Source organism: Euprymna scolopes, chromosome 10 (genome assembly GCF_053919585.1).
Source record: "Euprymna scolopes isolate OS-2025 chromosome 10, ASM5391958v1, whole genome shotgun sequence".
Taxonomy (NCBI): Eukaryota; Metazoa; Mollusca; class Cephalopoda; order Sepiida; family Sepiolidae; genus Euprymna; species Euprymna scolopes.
Genome location: NC_136491.1, coordinates 21965741 through 21987515, shown reverse-complemented (window position 1 = coordinate 21987515; position 21775 = coordinate 21965741). Strand labels below are relative to the sequence as shown.

Here is a 21775-nt window from a genome sequence, read left to right as displayed (position 1 = left end):
TCCTAATGTTTTCATTCTCAGGCCGAATCGCAGTTTTTAAATTTAGATCAAGAGATTTTTTTTTGCCACCCGACAATTTTCAATAACATATTTTGTCGAGATGTTAACAGAATAATAATTTGTTTATTTCCTTTGATAATGACAAATGTCACATCTAAGGGCAGAATTCACGAAGCATTTTTTTCTGGACGCAGTTTTCTTACTTACGCGGTTATCGCGTATTACGCAGTTTCCGAATTATCCAATGAGAGAAAACTGGTTATTTTCCATCGGGCGTTTTTGATTGATCGGGGAGGAGTTAGAATTATTCTTGGATTGTGGGAGGTGGCCAATTTTTGGTCATCAGTCAAATTATCCAATGAGAGAGAATCAGACGATTTGGTTATTGAGCATTCTGATTGGTCGGGAAGGAATTGGTAATTGCCGTCCCGCCCAGTGCTCTACTATATAAAGACCAAGAAAGTAAGAATTAAAACAGATTCAGGAACAGAAGTCGGAGCAAAACAGAGCGAGTCCGAGAGTCAAGCCACCTCACCTCTCCTCTCTCCCCCCCCCCCCCGCCTCTTGCCCGATAACTAAAAAGGGTTAAGTTAATAGACTTGTGAATTCCAGCAATTGGAAGCCCCACTTAGAAGTTTAAATGCTTGTTTACAAACTCATACTCCAAACTGTACATATGTTTGTATATATTGCTTTTATTGTTTTCTTTTAATACATTCTATATAACCCAATCTCCGGAGTCTTTGTTATTCAAAATTCTTTGATGTGCTGATGTTTTCATTATTATTTTTTTTTACTTGTGAAACTGCTTCCGTCAACGAGCACCAGGTATCTCCGAAGACGAAATCTCTAGACGATCACAGAAGATCCGGCCTTGTGGACATTGCAGCAAAGACGATTCCACCAACGCACTGAAGAAGGGCTTATTGGGTGACGCGACGTACCGGCTTGGTTTCATATATATATATATATATATATATATATATATATATATATATATATATATATATATATATATATATATATATATATATACTAGCAGTTCACGTCCTGGATATACCTTAAACTATATCCAGTGGTGCGGCCCCACTTGCGGGCTTTGGGGAGTATGGAGCCAGCCTTTAATTACCATTGCTCCCAGGTCCACTCTGACCCGGAGTGGTAGTACCTGTTAGGGTCCCAACTATGGGTTAAATAGAAACTGATTTGAAAACAACAAATATATTCTATTAAAAGATTTTCTTCAAAATCTTTGGATTTGGCATTAATTAACCCAAAAAGGGTTGATATGCCGTAAAACAAAAACAACCAACCAACCAACTAGCAGTTCAGCCCGGCTTTGCTCGCACCCTATGTAATCTTCATAACTTTATTTGCATATGTATACATATATATATTCAAGATTTTAACTCATGTCGAGGTAACCTACATCTAAAGTGCTTAGACCCAAAATTGGCAGAGGAGTTTGGTAGAGTCTGCAAAGATCAACTCTTTCAACTTTGACCTCTTGGCAACCAAATTTTCGCACAAAACTGATTAAAATACTTGCTGCATATCTGAATACCCTTTATATAAAATTTCAAATGTTTAAACCCAAAATTAGCTGAATAGTTTGCTAGAGATCGCAATGGTCAAATCTTTTGAACTTTGACTCCTTGACAGCCAAATTTTCGGCTAAAAACTTATTAAAAAACGTGTTCTATGTTTGATTACACTTTATTAAAATTTCAAATGTTCAGACCCAAAATTGGCGGAGGAGTTTGGTAGAGTTTTCAAAGATCAAATCGTTGAACTTTGACCTCTTCACAGCCAAATTTCTGGCCGATAAACAATTAAAAAGATGTTTCTAAATCTCATTACCTCGTATGTCAAATCTCGAGTCTGTAGACTGAAAATTGACAGAGTATTTTGTGTGTAAATGTACACACACATACACACACAGAAGAGGAGAAGGGGAGAATTGAATGTGTCTTCGGTCTCTCTGTACAGGGGTTTACCAGGGACTCTTGTATGAGGATACTTTCAAGTTTAATTTAAAGTAAACCCTGACCAAATATTCGAATTTAAATGAAGATAAAAAATAAATCTAAATCATCAAACTGGCAGGATGTTGCCCAGGATAAAAAAGATCATCTCAGCATGGCTAAGCACTGGGCCATATGAGGAAAATAACGGTGCACCTTCTCCTTGTGATGTTCCCACAAATGAAACCACTAAGCTGGACACTCCACCAGACCAGTCAAATTCTAGTCCTGGAATCCGGCAAGATCAAACAAGAACCACTAAGAAAAGTCACTATAACCAAGTCAAGTGGTCTCTTGAGGAGAATAAAATTATTCTTCACTGTTTCGCATACTCAAGGTATGAGAAATGGGGAGGAAAAAAACATAGTATTCGAAGCTCAAATAAAAACTTCACCCTTACCAAAAGAAAAAACAACAACAACAACCATAACTAAGAACTTACTTTCAATTGTATCGCAAATACATAAATATCTCCCAAAAGATGTTAGAGAGGCAATTGAGAAGAAAGCTTTTAGTGAAACAGCGATTGATTTTACCAAATCTAACACTGCTGAATTATCCCAAACCATTAGGAATAGGAAGGGAAAATGGACATTGATTTGGTCAATGGAATACGCAAAAATAAAATACCAAAAACTCACAGACAGTTGTAAGCAATGGCAAAAGATTTTTAGGTACCACTGCCCAAACAAGAAGGGGATTGAGAAAGAAAAGTTAACATGCCAGAAATCCAATTTTGTTTTACTTAATCGTAAAATGTGAATTGTGTTAGACAAAACAGTTCTCTACACACATCACGTGAATGTAGCATTTTCTTATATGTTTACATAACTGATTTTCAGAACAATAATATCCACACACATTACTATTTCAATTTTATGTTTTACTTAATCGTAAAATGTGAATTATGGTATGTTGAACTAAATGTTGCTTTTTTTTAGAACAAGAATATCAACAAACTTTACATTTGAGGTAAGGCTTGTTTTATTGACATTTTTTATGTTTTACTTATTTACATGTTTTTGCTATCAGATGACTAACATTTACCCAGTCCTATACATTCCAACCGAGAGATCTTTTTAAATTTCTACTTCAAAAATGTAATTTACAACGTATTACTTTTCAACAAGGCTTTCTTAGTTTTTTTAATAGTTTCTGTTACTGCAAATTTTTTGTCTTTTTAAAAGTTATTTTTCTGCAATTAGTAATTCGATCTCTTATCAACTTTTGATGTATTTGAACATTTAACAAATATTTAACAAAGAATTGATCTTATCTTTGTTATGTTATATAGCCAAATAGTTATGTCCAATATAACAAATATCCCAGCTAAAAAGAGATTCCATGAAATGGTTAAACAACAACATTTGCCCAATCAGCAATCCCCTCCCTATGCCCAAGATCTGCCAAACCAAACAAGAAGACACTACAACAAATTCTCACCTGACACAGCTCCCTGAAACAATGCCAACAAGTCCAAGTCTTAGATGTCTACCAAAAACAAACCAGAAATATATCCGACGTGCCACTCCATCAAATAATGCAACATCTCCCCAGGAATCACTAATCCCAATAGACACAACACAAATTAAACATGGGCAGACATGCCAACAGTATGTCCCACTTCAACATGTGATATTGGATGCGAACCAGTTGAAACTAGAGGAAGAGCTGGCAAACAGGATAGAAATAGGTCTAGCTGTTGAAGATCGGCCCAGACTGGTAAAAATTAGCATGAATAAAGCCTTCAAGGTGCTTGTTTTAAAAAGTCAACGATGCCCTAGAAAGAATTATTCCAATTAACGCACCATTGAGCGAAATAAATCATACGACATATGGGGCAGCATGGTTTATTCAATTAAAACTCTTACCCAAACACCAAGATAGTAAAAGAGGAAACATGAAGGCTAAATCATATAACCCAGCCTGGAAACGAAAACTCCAGCAGAAAATAGATAGACTCCGAAAGGAAACTGCCCAGATATATGCATTCCTATCCTGTGAAACCACAGGCAAAAAGCTAAATAAGAAGGTGAATAAGTTGGCAACCTACTATTCCCGCCAAACCTCAGCACAGCTAAGAGTTAAGATGCCAGAACATCAGGCTGAAAGAAAAGCCTCAGCTGCACAAATAAAAACAAAACAAAAAACTCTGAAGCAAAAAGAATAAATAAACTTTTTGCAACAAACCCAAGAATTGTCTACAGGAGCCTCGTTACAGACGAAATAGATCTGAGCTCCCCACCATCACAAGACGAAGTTGAAAACTTCTGGAGGCCACTCTATGAAGACACTAAAGAACATAAAGAAAGCAATTGGATAGATACCATCAAAGAAGAGAACAAGGAGAAAGAAACGATGCCAGCTCTAAAAATTACCAAGGAAGCTGTCTGCAAGAAGGTAGCTCAATGCAGTAATTTCAAGACCCCAGGAATAGACCAAATACCAAATTTCTGGCTGAAAAAACTGAGCGCACTTCATCATCACTATGCCAAGGTATTCAATAGAATCATCAGTGGAGATGAAGAGCCGCCTGAGTGGCTTACTGTAGGCAGTACATCACTTATCCCCAAAAATGAAGACACCCACATGGCTAGCAAATATAGACCAATCTGCTGCCTTACAACAACCTACAAGCTCATAACAGGCATAATCACTGATGCAACATGCGATCATCTGATTGCTGGTGATTACCTCGAAAGTGAGCAGAGGGGATGTACAAGGAAAAAGCTAGGCACAAAAGACTAACTGCTTGTAAACAGAACCATATTAGAAGACTGCAGAAGAAGACAAAGAAATCCGTCAATGGCCTGGATTGATTACAAAAAGGCCTTTGACAGTATATCTCATTTTTGGATACTTTGCTGTTTGGAGCTGTACAATGTGCACACTGATATTACATGATTCCTTCCAAAACAAATGGCCAGATGGTGCACATCAATTACGTTGCAGCACACGGAAGGAAGGATACAGACCCCAAACATAAAGATCAAACGAGGAATATTCCAGGGAGACATCCTCTCACCGCTCCTTTTCTGCCTCACAATGGATCCACTAAGCTACTTAACCGATTCAATGCTAGATACAATCTCAGCATGGACAGTAGGAGGAAAAAAATAAAAGAGCAAACGATTTGAACTCTATGCAGAATCCGAGAACGATTTGAAACTCTATGCAGAATCCGAGAAACAACTTGTCTCTCTGATCGACATTGTTAAAAATTATACAGAGGACATCTGCATGGAGTTTGGATTCGAAAAATGCGCCAAGTGCACCATAATGAAGGGCAGAAAGACAGCATCATAACATCTTAATCTTGACAATGGCTCTATTGAAGACCTTGAAGAAGATGCTGTCTATAAATACCTGGGAGTAGAGGAGAATGAGACACTTGAACATGGAAAGAAGAGAGAAAAAGTGCAGGGAGAATACTTCAAGCGACTTTAAAAAATTCTCTCATCAGAACTATCACCAAAAAACAAAATCACTGCCATCAATCAATTGGCAATACCCGTTGTCTCTTATGGATTTGGCATAATCAATTGGCCAAAAAACTGCACCAATAGCCTTGATGTAAAAACTCGGAAAATGCTGGCCCTTCATAAAATCATTTATAAACATCAGTGCATGGACAGACTGTACTTACCACGGAAAGAAGGTGGTTTAGGCCTCACTGAAATTAACCACGCATACCGAGCTTCAATGGTAAGCATAGGCCAATATGTCAAATGTTCTTCTGATCCAAAAATAAAAATGGTGAATGAACATCACACCAAATGTTTGCCCCAGCAAACGTCAACTACAAAGTTCAGTGAAAATGTCAGTGGTAACACACTGGACAACACAATAGAAGAATATGACAACCCAGCAACCCTAATCGCCCGAAAGAAGAGAAAGGAGTATACAAAAAGGGAACTGAACACAAGACTAGAAGGATGGCAACAACATAAGAGAGCCGACAGGTTCATGGAAGAACTGAACCAAAACTACATTGACAAGGAGGCTTCATGGCAGTGGCTTAAAAGTGACAAATTTCCACTTGATGGAGAACGATTAATTATAGTTGCACAAGACCAAGGCTTACTCACAAATGGATTTAAAAAAATGGCTGGTCTACAAAAAAAAAACAGACCAATGCAGATTCTGTCACTCAGCTGTTGAAAACCCAAGCCACCTAATGTCTGAATGCAAGATTCTTCTAGCCGATTGTCATTACACTGCCCGCCACAACAAAGTATGTTGATACTTACATTGGAAGATCTGTGGAGAGATGCAACTGGATAGGTTGTCGAACATCTGGAAACATGAACCACTACCGATAACATCAAATGGAAAAGTGACAGTGTTCTACGACAAAGACATACAGTCGGGCATGTACATAAAAGACGAGGCCATCAAGCCAGATATAGTAATATGGAACAAGCCCGAAAGGACTGCACTCATTATCGACGTCACAGTTCCAAACGACTTTGGCCTTAATAGAGTAGAACGGAAAAGATAACAAAATATCAGGACCTAAAAATGATCTAAAAACAACATGGTCTCTGAAAGAAAGAAATATTATACCAGTTGTGACAGGAGCGACTGACCTAATAAAAAAGAGCCTTCATAAATACTTAGAAGCAATCCTGGAAAACCAAGCTATAAGGATATACAGATAGCAGCCATAAAGGGTACAGTGTCTATTCTTAAAAGAGCTCTCGGATATGAATTTAAACTGTAATAGAATCAAGTGTTAGCCCCATGAAGGGGACCCTTGATCTCTTCAAACTAACAAAGGTAAAATTAAAAAAAGACAATTTCACTTTTATATATATATCTATATCTATGGAATATATAACCATGTGTTCGTTTTGCGCTTTTTTGTTTCGTAAATTGTCACGCGAAAGTACGAATTATTTGGCAAAGACCCCCCCTTCCCATTTTAAGAAGTTTTTAAAATAGCCAAAAAAGTAGATTTTGAATTTTAGGTGGGAGAGCTGGGTAATATTCATTAATTTCGAGGTCGATTTTTAATGTGCGAAATATCCAACTCCCGATAGGAAGAGAACTCCTGGTTGAAACAAAAATAATAAATATTGTTTTTAGTCTGGAAGGATTTCTATCAAGGACACAACAGACGATAGGTAGTATCAGAACAGATACTACTCTTTGTTCCTAGAAAAATGTAACGTTATAGACGTGTTGACATGTAGACACCGTCGCAAGGAACAGAAGGTATAACTTGACTTTTTTCTTTCGTTTGAATGACAGAACGTTTATCTATAGGTGCTTTCCAGAATGATGTATTTTTCTTGATGCTCCCGGGCCACCTGTGTAAAACCTCTCTCTCTCTCTCTCTCTCTCTCTCTCTCTCTCTCTCTCTCTCTCTCTCTCTCTCTAACATGATGATCGGTCTGCGCACACATTCTTTTATGATCTTTTCTTTTCCTTCCTCGTCGTGACGTCACCTCGCACACGACTCGGTCATTTGCATACAGCTACCATTCGCGCGTTCGCGCTCTGTTAGAAAATGCCAAGGAAGAATTTATTGATTAAATAGCGCCTAGGAACTTCAGATGGGGGTTGGGGGTACATATCCCATTATTACGCATACAGACTCCTTCACGGAAAACAAACAACAAAAAATTTGGTTTCAGTATTTTCTTATACTGTTTCATTACCATTTCATATTTCGATTGCGTGTTGGTGAGGGAAGGAGTCGGATGATAATTTTTGTAAGTGATGCCTCCACACCCTCATATTGTATTTAATGAATATTGCCCCACGAGGGAAGAGAGAATGCCCCCCCCCCAAAAAAAAGAAAAGAAATATAAATATATGTATATATTTATATTCCAAATGACACCACTGTCCTGGACAAGTTCGTCCACGCAATCCGAACACTTCCAACGATTCGATATGACACGATCCTGAACAACACCGTCGAATTGACACACCACGACACAAACGCAGTAACACAGAGCAAATTTTTCAACTGGTTATTTATTTGTTTTCCCACGAAAACAAAAGCTGACACAAGGTCGTTTTAATGTGGGAGAAAACCATCTCCCCCAAAAGGGGCATTCTGACAGAGTGTAAAAATAAAATCGTCTCAGTATAGAAAGGTTTCCCCCTCCATTGAATAAAAACAATTTAACTTGGGTGAAACGTCACAACCCGGGTACCACGCCTGGTCTGTCAGTCTTTTTTGACTGCCCCTGAATGACTTTTCGGTTTGTTTTTTTATAGCAATTCAGCAAAACTCCATCGTTGCTGTGAATAGGATGAATGTAGCTCATTGGGAGACTTTTGATTTGTAATGGAAGAGTCACGGGTTCGCTTTTCGCCGCAGGTAGGCCCGACTCATACATCGGCATACAACTCTCGTGTGCTTGCGCGCATGCTCATCACAATGAAATCTGAACAAAACATATTACACTCCATCGGAATTTTAACGTTATATATACTGAAGTAATATTTATTTTATGTTTATGGTGAATTTGTCAATAAACAATGCGATAAAATCAATATTATTGTTGAAAACAATATTCTTAGGATTTCTAATTATTAAACATTTATTTCATTATTCATATTTCACGCTTTTCGTCCGTTAATAAACACAGTCTATAAACAGCTTTGTAAACCATGCATAAAATGACATTACCGATATTGTTGGCACTTTGACTATGCTCACAGCGTAGTATCTGTGTTATGTTGTGACGTGCAGTACCAAGGGCCAGAACGTTTATTACGATTAATTGTTAAATTATTTAGGTTAAAAAGATATTCAGAAAAATATTTTAAAAGAAAAGAATGTTAGTTAAAAAATCACCGAAGTTAAGCAACATTGAACCTGGTCATTACTAAATTGGGTGACCAATTTGGTCATTCAAGGCGCTATGTAGGAGGACGTCGACACCTCCCTGCAAGAGTTGTAAAAACCTAACGTCATCATCTCCCTTAACGTGGATATCCATGCGATTGGCAACCGCTTGTGAATTTCATACTATCATGGAACTTCTTCTGAAGGAGGAAGCTGGTTAAACCCAAATACGGTTAAGGCTGTTTCACCCCCCCCAGCACACACACACCTCGACTAACTAACTTGACAAGCAGCAAAATCCCACCCCTACACTGCAGAGCTCATTAGATGCTGGAACACCTCCTATTAATAGTTTCTTCTCTAAAACAGCTAGATTTAAATATTTAACTGGGAAATTTTGGCTCAAGGAAAAATGTTATAAATTGAGGAAAAGCATAAACAAAGCATGTTTGGAATTTGGTTTAGTAAACAACGACGTGGCTTGTGTGACAAACAAAATTGTCCACTCTGGATGACGTAAGAGACACGTAAGCCAGTAGAAATCAGAATTAGGAGTTAGTCTGTAACAGGAAATCAAAGAGACGAGTTGGGAGTTAGTTAGCTATTGGGTTAGTTAACAGGCAGGAGTTGTCTCTGTGATCTGATGGAAACATCTATGGAATAATTAAGAAAATTAAGGGAAAAGATTAAGAGCTGCAAACACTGAGATGTGGAACATTTGTAAATAAAGATCTGGAAATGATGACTCGGTATTTTGGGTGTTCCATTCGGAAGAAAATGCTTTCATTTTTAAGTGGCTGCTGCCAGAGGAGAGGAAGATAACGAATAAGATATGTGATCTGTCGAGTGTTAAGCAGACAAGAGTATTATTCGTCATTGTTAAAGACTGTCCGTTATTGTCCCATTCGTTATTGTCGTGAATATGTGAAAACACACACACACGCACGCACACGCACACAGAAAGACTATTAAATATACTTGTAACAGATCGACACGTACAGACACCTTATATAAAAATAAAAGTTGATGTCCTTATAATTCTAACTACTAGACGATACACGAGCATCTATTACAGAAACATGTATAGTTTATATACACTAGACATACATAGAGATAGTTATATAAAAGCGACAATACAACAATTCTATGGCAAGCATTGGAAGTCAGTACTAATAGCTTAATAAATAAATACAGTTTAATTTACGAGACTCAAATAAGAATTAACACGGAAATAAATCTCATAAAATTTCTTTTTTTTTTTTACATGTAAAAACACAAATTAATTTAGAGCGTGTATTCGTTAAAAGAATACTTAACATTTTTTTAGTTAACAATTTTAATTCTCCCGGGCAACGCCGGTAAACGAGGCCTGCTAGTAAATGTATTACATCATTTAAACGTGGCCACGGTTCATTTTTCCTTTCATAATATCTGACCCAGATAAGTCGCTAAGTATTCTAATAATTGAACTAATTTAACTCACCTTCTGTACAGTAAGCAGGTGGCAATGATAAGAATAACAGTGCAGACAAATATAAAGAAGGCGAAGGCAACCAACACCCACCAAAGAACTGACCATTCTGTATAACTGACAGTAGTTTCAGGATTACAAGACTGAAAACAAAACAAAAAGCATTTTTTTTAAACTCAACATGAAATTTCATACATTTCACAGCAACAAGAATCGAATTCATAAATATATAATCTGAATTAAATTTCACAAATAAAGGTGCACAAATCCGAATCAAAGATATATAGGATGTAAAATTGTTCTCGATATCACAAATCCAATCTCAAGACTAGACAAGAGAGGAGACGTTATTTGGTTGCTTTATTTTACGGTATGTAAACTCTTTTCTGGTTCTTAATATCTTCAAATATTTATGGTGTTTGGTTTGGTTGTTTTGTTGTGGAAAATTGTTGTGTTTTTTTTATTTTGACGAACATGATTCAGTTTTGCAAATGGGAAATGGAAGAAAAAAACAATAACATCAATGTTTGGTGAATTTTAGGTCAGGCAACCAGTATCTTTATGCAGCCTGATTTGGTAGCAGTACTCCATATTAGGACGTATTATTATTGAGAAGTTTACAAAATATACATTAAAAACTAATTAAATTACTTTCGTGATTTATACTTTTATGAAAAGATATAAATATATCTTGTTTATTCCATAATTATACAGCATAATATCTTTTCACGTTAGATTATCAGTTAAATAACATTGAAGTTGGTAAGTCCTAAAATGGGTGAATATTTGGGAATACTAGGTGCTGTATGTATTTTCACTTATCTTGGCATTGTTTTCAGTCGTCCTGAATTTCTGCCACTGGAACTAAGAAGTGCCAACTCGAGAGAGGTTTGGTTGATAATTATGCAACCCTTACTTCACAATCATATTCACCGCGACCCTTACAGACACTATCCATTGTCTCTCAAGTTTGAACAAAGTGATGGTTTTCGTATATTTCGGCATATAAGACGGCCTTTAAAGTTTAAAAAATCATCTTTAAAAAACAATATTTCATAAGATACCAGGTGTTGCAATCTCTAGCCTTGGCTAAACAAACGTGTTTTCGTGATTTGGCCGCCGTCTTATACAACTGATACATAATAAATTTATTAAAATTTGCTCGATTTTATACCTCGTCTTATCTGATGTTCGCCTTATACGCCAAAATATACGGTACTCAGTTTCGTTAAGAAACCTTTTCTGATTGGTTAAATTCTGATTTCGGTAACCAATTGAAATTGAATACCAATCAAATTAAAAGTACTTTGTTTTAAATAGACTTGATACTCCAGATTGAAATACATATTCAATAAAATCACATGGACATGATTTTTACTTAACATACGTACGAGGCGATCGCTTTATTTACATTAGGGAAAACGACACAAGAAGGTAGTCCTCTATAGAATTTTACAATAAACAAAATGAAACCAAGGGCAGACAACTCTAAATATTTTCCCTATAGACATTTGATCTTTTTGAAAATATGGGGCAAAGCAGATAACTCTTAGCAAACTGACAGTCATTGTTAATCTAACACGGAGGCCATGGTATTCCTAAGTACAAGTGAAATAGTAGGGTAGGCTAGACTTTCAAGCCTTGGTAGAGCAGCTAATAAAATAGTCTGGAACATATTTATAATGTAAAAAGAGAATAGATTGTTTTTCGTTTCCACTTACTCCTGCTAATTGCACGCCGTACTCCTTTAGAATCTCTTGCGCTTTATATGATTCTAACAAGACTTCGTTTTCTTCGAGACTCAGAATCTTGTCCTGATTTTCGACGATCAGACAAACGTCAGTCCTGCAAAAGAAAGAAGATTAGCAAGAGTTATAGATGATTGAAAAATGATCATTGTTTTTAATGTACAACATTTATTGACGTACAAGGTGATACGATAAACTTGTAGCTCCAAGGGAAACAGCACCACAGTTTTTATTTTTAAACTTTTATTGAAAAAATCAACTCAGCCAACTTGATTATGTAGTAAAGCTGACATCTATTCAACGTAGCCGCTTTCAGCTTCAATCACTGCCTCGATACTGGTCCGGAACTGGGAACATGCCTTTTTTCATAAGCACCGGCGAGAGCTCGGCGGATATTCGGCAGATGGCAGCGATCAGGCTGGCTTGGTGTTGTGAGAGGCCATGTTAGTTATGTTCTCGGTGTATGACGAAGTAGTCCAGTGTGTTCAGGTCGGGGGAGGGGGAAGGGCAGTGAGAGAAAGGTACAAAGTCGTAGCATTCCTTCTGAAGACAAACCTGGATCTCTTTGGACTTGTAGACAGCGTCGAGTCCTACTGCCACACCCAGGGTCTGCCAGGGGCCACCTGAGTTCACCAAGGGATCACCATATTCTTTAGCACATCCAGGTATACATTGCTGTTGACGAGTTCGAAGATGTGAGGTGGCACGATGTGGCCTTTACTTGAAATCACACTAAAGTCCATAACCGTGTCCGGAAACTTTGTTTTCATTGCCCTGGGCATACTCAATATATTTATATATTATTACATAAACTCTATTTTCAATTGATTGAATTTTTTTAATATAAATTTGATCAACCCAGCTTTTTATATACTTATATCCGATGTCTGGATATTTGTAGTTTTATATAAACTCCATTTTCAATCGATTATGAGTTCAAATGTAATTCTGATCGACCCGGATTTTCCTTTGAGAAATATCTATAGGATTTTTTATTGGAATCTCATTTGATTCTGTATGCCTGATCTGTTCAGCTTCTAAATGTATTCCCCCTGAGAAATACAACATCATTTTTCTTGCGCTCCAATTTCATCTCGACATATATGTATCCGACCTGAGAAGAAGGACATGTTACCAGTTTTTTAATTGTTCTGTAGGTCCTTCTATTTGGGAATTTTTACTGGGATTTCACTCTCAACTCACATTAACTTTTTCGATTTTTAAACAGTTGCCATTTTTTTTTTTTACTCTCCAGGATACCATTCTAGAGATTTTACTTGGACTTTTATAAAGTCTCGATATTTTAAAGACTTTACTGTGGACTTTCTATAAATTTCCCTTCCTTTATTTTGTTTTCTGTTTAATGATTTTTTTTTCTTACTTCTTATCATACGTATATATTTTATCTTTTTTTTTTTTTTTGTATTTCCGTGTCTCTTATCTCCCATTTCTATCCCATTCCTCGTTTTTTAAAAAACTTTCCGTTTCGCTCCTTTCCATCTTTTTCTTTATATATATATATATATATATATATATATATATATATATATATATATGAATGGTTTCTATTATTCCTATCTTATTTTTACTATTACTTACATATTAATGCCGTTTTAATTTTTACTTATTTACCTTCCTATTCACGTATGTTTTAATTCTTTCTTTCTAGTTATATTTTATTTTAATTCTAGTTATATTTCAATATATATATATATATATGTGTGTGTGTGTGTGTGTGTGTGTGTGCGTGTGTGTGTGTGGCAAATTTCAAGTTTATAGATCAAATATTCGTTGAGTATATAGGTTGAGAAGTGTCTTCACACACACACATTCTCACTTTTATATAGATATAGATATACATATATATACATATATATATACATATATGTATATATATATACATATATGTGTGTGTGTGTGTGTGTGTGTGTGTGTGTGTGTGTGTGTGTGTGTGTGTGTGGCACACGTGCATGTGTATCTTCTAATGGTTTTTTATATAACTTGTTACGCTTTGTTATTGTTATTTATTGTCACTAATTTTAATTTGATTTCAAATTAACATTTCAGAAGATTTCTTGCTTTTTAGGAAAGTATTCGCATCTCTACAGACAGAATTAATGGACATGTTATATTTTAAATGCGCCTAAACATCTCGGTTAATCCACAGCAGTTTAGCTACTTGGCTCATCTTCAGCAGTGAGATAGTATCTTACTTCGGATGCTGTAAAACCAGCATATCAGATTTATCGAACAGTGAGCATGCGTGTTGAATAAATTGGTGTTTTTTTTCGCTGTGATTAAAATAATAATAACACACCAATATATAAAAACAGAGTGATATATCTTTTTTGTTGATGACGATGATATCAAAACCCGATGATAATGATGGCGATGATAGTGGAGATGATGATAATAATGATGATGATGGTGGAGATGATGGTTATAACCAAGATGATGAGGATGACGATGGTTACAATGGCGATGGTGATGATGATGACGATGGTTACAATGGCGATGTTGATGATGTTGATGATGGTGATGATGACGACGACAACGATGCTAACGATGATGGCGAGTATGCTGAACAGTGATAATGGCGGTGATGATGATGATGATGATGATGATGATGATGATGATGATGATGATGATGATGATGGTGACGATGATGGTGATGATGATGATGATGATGATGATGATGGCGAAGATGATGATGCCGATGATGATGATGATGCTAATGATGATGATGATTATTATGGCGATGTTGATGATGATTGCTATGATGCCGATGATGATGATGATGATGATGATGATGATGATGATGATGGCGAAGATGATGATGCCGATGATGATGATGCTAATGATGTTGATGATGATTATGGCGATGTTAATGATGATTGTTATGATGCCGATGATGATGCCGATGATGATGATGATGATGATGATGATGATGATGATGATGATGATGATGACAGTAACTGTGATGATGATAATGACGACGAGACGACGGTGATGATGGTGATGGTAAACAAGCAATCATTTATTTATTCTTATTTCTTTACAATCAACACAAGGACAGTAGACGGTTGAGACATGTGAAAGACTTGTTTTTTACGTCATGATTTTGATTCTAAATAAACTTTTGTTTTGCTTAAACTAAAATTCCAACTTTCGTTTTAAATATTTAACTGCAAGAATTTCATTGTTTAAAACACCAATTCCATTTCAATAAGATTTTCTTTTTGTGTAATGTTTCACATTTCATTACACTGAACAATCGAAGTGTCATCTCTTGCTTCAGCCGTCTTGTCTTGGCTGCGTCGCCCGGGATTAATATTATCCACCACATCTAACCCGAATTTTTCACCCACACCTGTCTACATTTGTTTCTAAAAGATTAAAATCATGTGAACAAACGCCCTTAGCAACTTTTAAAATTGTTGCAATTACATAAATAACGGGTTTAAAAGAGAAAAAACGGAGGCAATATTCAAAGAAACCAGCTATTTTCTGTTTCAGCAAAATACCTGGACAAACTGAGACGATATTAAAATAAAAACGAATTTTCCAGTGGAGGAAGACCTTCGCTGTCATATTCATTCATCAAAATAAAAATAGTTGGAAAAAATATTGTACGCACTTGTCAAAAGATTCAATTCCCTTCAGTCCTTGATGATAGTAAATTTCTGTAGATCGGAATTGACCTTTATTTAATTCATTCAATTTCCTGTAACGCAAAAAAGTTGAATAAAATTAAATTAAAAAAATAATGTATTTTTGTGCAGCATAATAAAAACATACGACGAAATATTTGTAGAGATGTTCCATCATATATATATATATATATATATATATATATATATATATATATATATATATATATATAAGTGACCGTGTATGTGTGCCTGTGTGTATGTCTGTCTGTCTGTCTGTATATTTCTCTACGCAATAACTCTGTCAATTTTTAGTCTACAGACTCGAAATTTGATATACAGGGGATATACAGATTTGGGGAAATCTTTGTAATCCGTTTCCGGCCAGAAATTTATATAGAGCCTGCGAAGACAACATACACATCTCAAAATAAACTGTAAAAGAAAAATAATTTGGTTTACCCCTCTCTTCAATCAAATCGTTGAAACTAACTTTGGAAAAAAAATTCTTAAACCTCATTAAGCTATTCTTCCCCTCCAACAATATCCTCCATAAAATGTTTGATAAAAACACTGTTAAATTAAGCGACAGTTGCAGTAATAACTTATAAAGAGTAATAAAAAAACAATTTCAATGCTCTTCTTTCTAGTCTCCCATTACCTCTATCTTGATCTTTAACCCTCCATCCTTTCCCATTCATTTCTATATCTAAACATAGACTCAAATCCGCACCTCTATTGGGTCTTATTTACATACAACCAAATCTTATTTTTCACGACACGGAATCTCCTGATATTAGCTGACTATGACGAGGAAGACCGGATATTTTCATTACAAACTTTGCTTTCGTATAAGCTGTATCGCCTGAAGAGGTCTCTAATTACTGGTAACTAGCTGAGCGAAATATGTGCATGACTGTTTAGCAACATATTACTACTTATGTAAAAACAAATAAAGAGTATATATATATATATATATATATATATATATATATATATATATATATATATATATATATATATATGAGCGTGGCTAAGACGCTAAGGACTAAAAGCGGAGAGTTGTACATTTTGGTGTCGATTCTAGCTGATGGCACCTAAGTCATATATATATATATATATATATATATATATATATATATATATATATATATATAAAAGTGAAAGTGTCTATGTGTCTATGTATCTGTGTATCTGTGTGTCTGTGTGTCTGTGTACATTTCCCTACGCAATAACTCTGTCAATTTTTAGTCTACAGACTCGAAATTTGATATACAGGTTACTGACATTTGGGAAAATCGATGTGATCGGGTTTTACCCAGAAATTTGGCGATTTAGGGGTCAAAGTTCAACGATTTGACCTTTGAGAACTCTACCAAACTCCTCCGAGAATTTTGGGTCTACGCACTTGAAATTTTAGATATAGTTCCTTGGACATGGATCTAACTTAATAACTTGATTTGAGCCCAAAACAATAAATTTTAAGGGGTCATAATAGGGGTCGAAGTTAAAAAAATTGACCTCTGCGGTCGCTTCCAAATTACTCAGACAATTCTTGGTCTAAATATTTGAAATTTTACATAAAGAATATTCAGAGATAAGGCAAGCTGTTTCATGGGTCGAAAAATTTTACTTACCAATATATAAATGTATGTATGTATGCCTGTTTGCATGTCTGCCTTAAACTTTCAATAAAGGCGACGGATTTTACCAAGATCAGTATCGTTTTAATGTTCGACCTTTCATACGACAAATATCGAAAAATTGGCTAAAAACATTAATATCTTCCCCTTCAACTAGGCAGTTTTCTACAGGGGGGGGGTCACTTTTTTCGCCGATATTTTTTTTTTAAGTTATCATCTCCTTTAGATTGTCTAGTCTTAATTTTAAAAAAAGTCGTTTCCGGTTTGACGGTGGTCGTAACAGCATAAACGTTAGGTTTTACCCCGTTCTTTTCCTCCTTTGCGGTACGGGTTCGAGCCTGCCTTCCTACTACCACTTTTTTTTTTTTTGCTTAACATACACATCCAAACACTCGGGCAACGCCGGGGTGAAATTCTAGTATATATATAAAAATTATATATAGATATATATAATTTTTTATTTCGATCGTCTTATTATATATTAATTTCAATATAATAATCGATAGAGAATTGTCTATAATTATAAATACTTTATTTGCATGAATTAAAATAAAATATAATTTTTAAGCGTAGTAGGCGGCCTACTAGCATATATATATATATATATATATATATATATATATATATATATATATATATATATATATATGTGTGTGTGTGTGTGTGTGTGTGTGTGTGGTAGAACGATAAAATTGTTGCCCTAAAGAAAACAATACTGCAGCTTTATTTTAAAACGGTTTTCGAAAAACTCAATTCATGTAACGTGATTATGTAGTAGAGCTGCCATCTATTCAATGTAGCCGCCTTCAACCTCAATCACTACCTCGATACGCATCCGGAACAAGGAGCATGCTTTTCCCGCAAGGGCCAGCGGAAGCTCAGTAAATACTCAGCGGACGGCGGCGATCAGGCTGGCTTTAGTGTTGTAGGAGGTCATGTTATAGATGTCCTTGATGTGTGATCAAACGAAGTAATCGAGCAGGCTCAAGTCGGGGAGAAAGAGGCAGTAAGGGAAGGGTATAAAGTCGTAGCACTCCTTCTGAAACCAAGCCTGGGTCTCTTTGGACGTGTGGACCGGTGCTGAGTCCTGCTGCCACACACAGGCTCTGCCAGCGGCCAACTGATTGGACCAGAGAATTGCCACACTCTTTAGCATATCCAGGTACGTTTTGGTGTTGACTTCGAAGTCGAGTTCGAAGATGTGAGGTGACATCATATGGCCCTCACTTGAAACCACACCAAAACTATATCCGTGGCCGGAAATTTGGTTTTAATCACCCCGAGAACGTCTCTGTTATTCGTGGCAATCCAGCAATGTATTTGAGGGTGCTAGCTATAGTCTTGTTGTCATAACTTTGATCGATAGAGAGTTTTACAGAGGCGCATCTCCGATCTCGCTCGTTCAACATTGTGTCACTTTCAGACACGATAGAACACTTTTATCGCTCTTGAGATGTGTACACAACTGATCGTTGGAGACGGTCTGCACACACACACACACACACACACACACACACACACACACACACAAAAGAAAACTGGTTTTAATCAAACGGAAATAGAATCATATCGTCTTTTCTAAGACGACAATTTTATCGTTCCACTCGATATATAAACTTTTATTTGATTCGTACAACCATACAAACATTTCTGACTATATATGTGAATATATGTTTCAGCAGCGAATTTATTCAAAGTTAATATACTGTAAAGACGAATGGAATCGATTCAAGTCAATTCATTCGTCTTTTTATTATATTTTTATTGTAGTCGTAAGTCAGCAAAAATTTCTAATTAAAATAAAAGAAAAGGAATCGTTATTTACCTGATCAAGTCATTAATATTTTCAGTGTTTTGATTGGGACTCTTCGGGAAGATGATCCGACTTCTTTGGCGAGGTTGGATGACGTAAACCTGCAGAAGAAAGAAATATAACAATATATTATTTGGGGCACCTGCAAGTGTGCTTTATGGCCTTCAACAATAAGAACGAGTTAACAGGAAAAGAGTCGTAACGGTTGAGGTTGACATTAAACAATTTGCAATCATGGATTAACAGACTATGAAAGGTTGAATTTAATGGCCAGAACTTTGAACTCGGAATTATGGAATACAAAAAAAATCAAGGCAAGCAACCTAAAATTCAAAGGAGAATTCGATGCTAAAGTAACAATCGACGACAAAACGCGTAAAACGAAGTTTTATATCATGTCAGGGAAAAATAAAAATTTGTTCGGCACCAATTTAATAATTTTATTTAATTTATGGGAGATGATAAACGTGTTTTGCAAGAGAGTAAATGCGTCGCGTATGGGAAAATCAAAACAGACTGAAACATTTGTTAAGGATTTAAAAAGCGAATTTAATAAAGTTTATGCAGACGAACTAGTTTGTTGTACGAAGACTTTCGTGGGATTAGAACGCAAAGACAACGCAAAACTAATATTCAAACCCAAAAGAAACTAATATTCAAACCCAAAAGAGCCGTCCCATTTTCATCGTAAAAAAAAAATGATAGACAAAGAATTACGGAGATTAGAAGAAAATGGAGTAATTAAAAAGTAGACTATTCTGAATGGGCATCACCTACACTCTGCATGAAAAAGGAAAACAATAAAATAAGGGTCTGCACAGATTTCTCAACCGAACTAAATGAATGTCTAAAAGACCACATATATCTGCTTCCTACACCGGAGGAGACATTTTCAAAGTTGAATGGAGACAAAATCTTGTCAAAACCTGATTTGTCAGAAGCTTATATGAAAGTCAGAGTAAAAGAATGTACAGAACATTTAACCATTAATACACATAAAGGATTATATTTTTTACATGGAGGTCACAACTTATCAAGGCCCAGAAACCACTCGGGGATAAGAGTTATATAGATTAAAACGGTTCCCTTTCGGTTTGAAAATAGCACCAGACCTATTTCAACAAATTATGGATATGATGTTACTGGAATGTGCAATGGCACACTTACACGGGTAATTAAAAAATTGTGAAAAATTTTGAAGAACACAAAAGTCATGTCCGAGTAGTTTTTTGTTTTTTTTATTAGAAATATGGACTTGAAAAGTGCGAATTTTCTTCGAACAAAATAGAATATTTGGGTCATATAATCAATAATGAAGGAAGAAGATCGAACTCAAAAAGAAAGGAAGCTACAAAAAATATGTCTATTCCAGATAACGTAATCAAACTGTAATCTTTTCTTGGTTTAGCAAATTGCTACAATTTATATTTTCCTAATATGCACGAATTGAGAGCGCCATTAAATAAATTGTTGAGTTAAAATAAAAAGTGATACTGGACGAAAGAATGCGATAATGCGTTCAATAAAATAAAGAAATACTTAATATTGGATTTGGCCTTAGCACAGTACGATCCGCAAATAAGGAACTATTTGTAGCTTCAGACATAAGTGAGCATGGCATAGGGACCGAGCTGCTACACAAATTTGAAGATGGAGTAATAAAACCGATAGCTCATGCTTCAAGAGTTTTACTACCTGTGGAGAGAAACTATAATAATAGACGCAAACCAAGAAAATGGCACACGCAAGACTAATCCCAGACACTGTTGAAAGAAACAGTGGTCGCAACACTAAAACAAGAACAAGAACTAACTTTGGAAGATTAAATTAAAAACTCAGCTAAAACGGACGACTGCAAGGGAACGACAAGAATTAAAAACTAAAAGTATCGCCATTTTCAATATATAATGAAACGTTTATGTATGCGCAAAGACTAGTAATAATTTAAAGTTTCTTGTTATTCGTTAGCAATCGAACACATAACAACAGCGACGTATAACCCTCGACTAACGAACAGGAAGTAAAATGTGTCGATACATTTGACTACGCAAATTACTACGATTTATATATTTCTAATATGCACGGATTGAGAGCGCCATTGAATAAATTGTTGAGTTAAAATAAAAAGTAGTACTGGACGAAAATAAGAAACTAATTGTTGCTTCAGACGTAAGTGAGTATGGCATAGGGACTGTGCTGCTACACAAATTTGAAGATAGACTTTTAAAAAACGATAGCTCATGCTTCAAGAGTTTTACTACCTGTGGAGAGAAGAAGGTGCCCGGAATATAAAGATGGAGTGTGATTTTATTACATTACAACTTCAAAATATAATGGACGCAATCCAAGAAAATCGTACACGTGGTTGGTCTTTTGAGACTAACCCCAGACAATGTTGAACTTTTGAAAGAAACAGTAACTGCAGCACTAAAACAAGAACAAGAACTAACGGAAATATTAACACCGTTAGCGAATTACCACTTACTTTGGACGAAATTTAAAAAGTCAGCTAAAACGAACGAGTCCATAAGCAACATAAGCAAACAACTGCAAAGGAACGAGAAGAATTAAAAACTAAAAGTATCGCCATTTTCAATATATGACGAAACGTTTATGCATAC

The 21775-nt window shown here is 35.7% G+C and overlaps 1 protein-coding gene across 1 annotated transcript in view; it reads right to left on the bottom strand.

Moving 5' to 3' along the window:
* The window catches only part of LOC145285859 (cadherin-87A-like), a 212310-nt gene that overhangs the window by 8301 nt on the left and 182234 nt on the right, over positions 1-21775 (bottom strand). The window contains exons 35-38 of the mRNA XM_080134300.1: positions 19167-19255; positions 15686-15772; positions 12022-12145; positions 10313-10443 (exon numbers count right to left, since the gene is read on the bottom strand). Coding sequence (XP_079990426.1) covers positions 10313-10443; positions 12022-12145; positions 15686-15772; positions 19167-19255 — 431 coding nt within the window. The remainder of the gene's footprint in view (positions 1-10312; positions 10444-12021; positions 12146-15685; positions 15773-19166; positions 19256-21775) is intronic.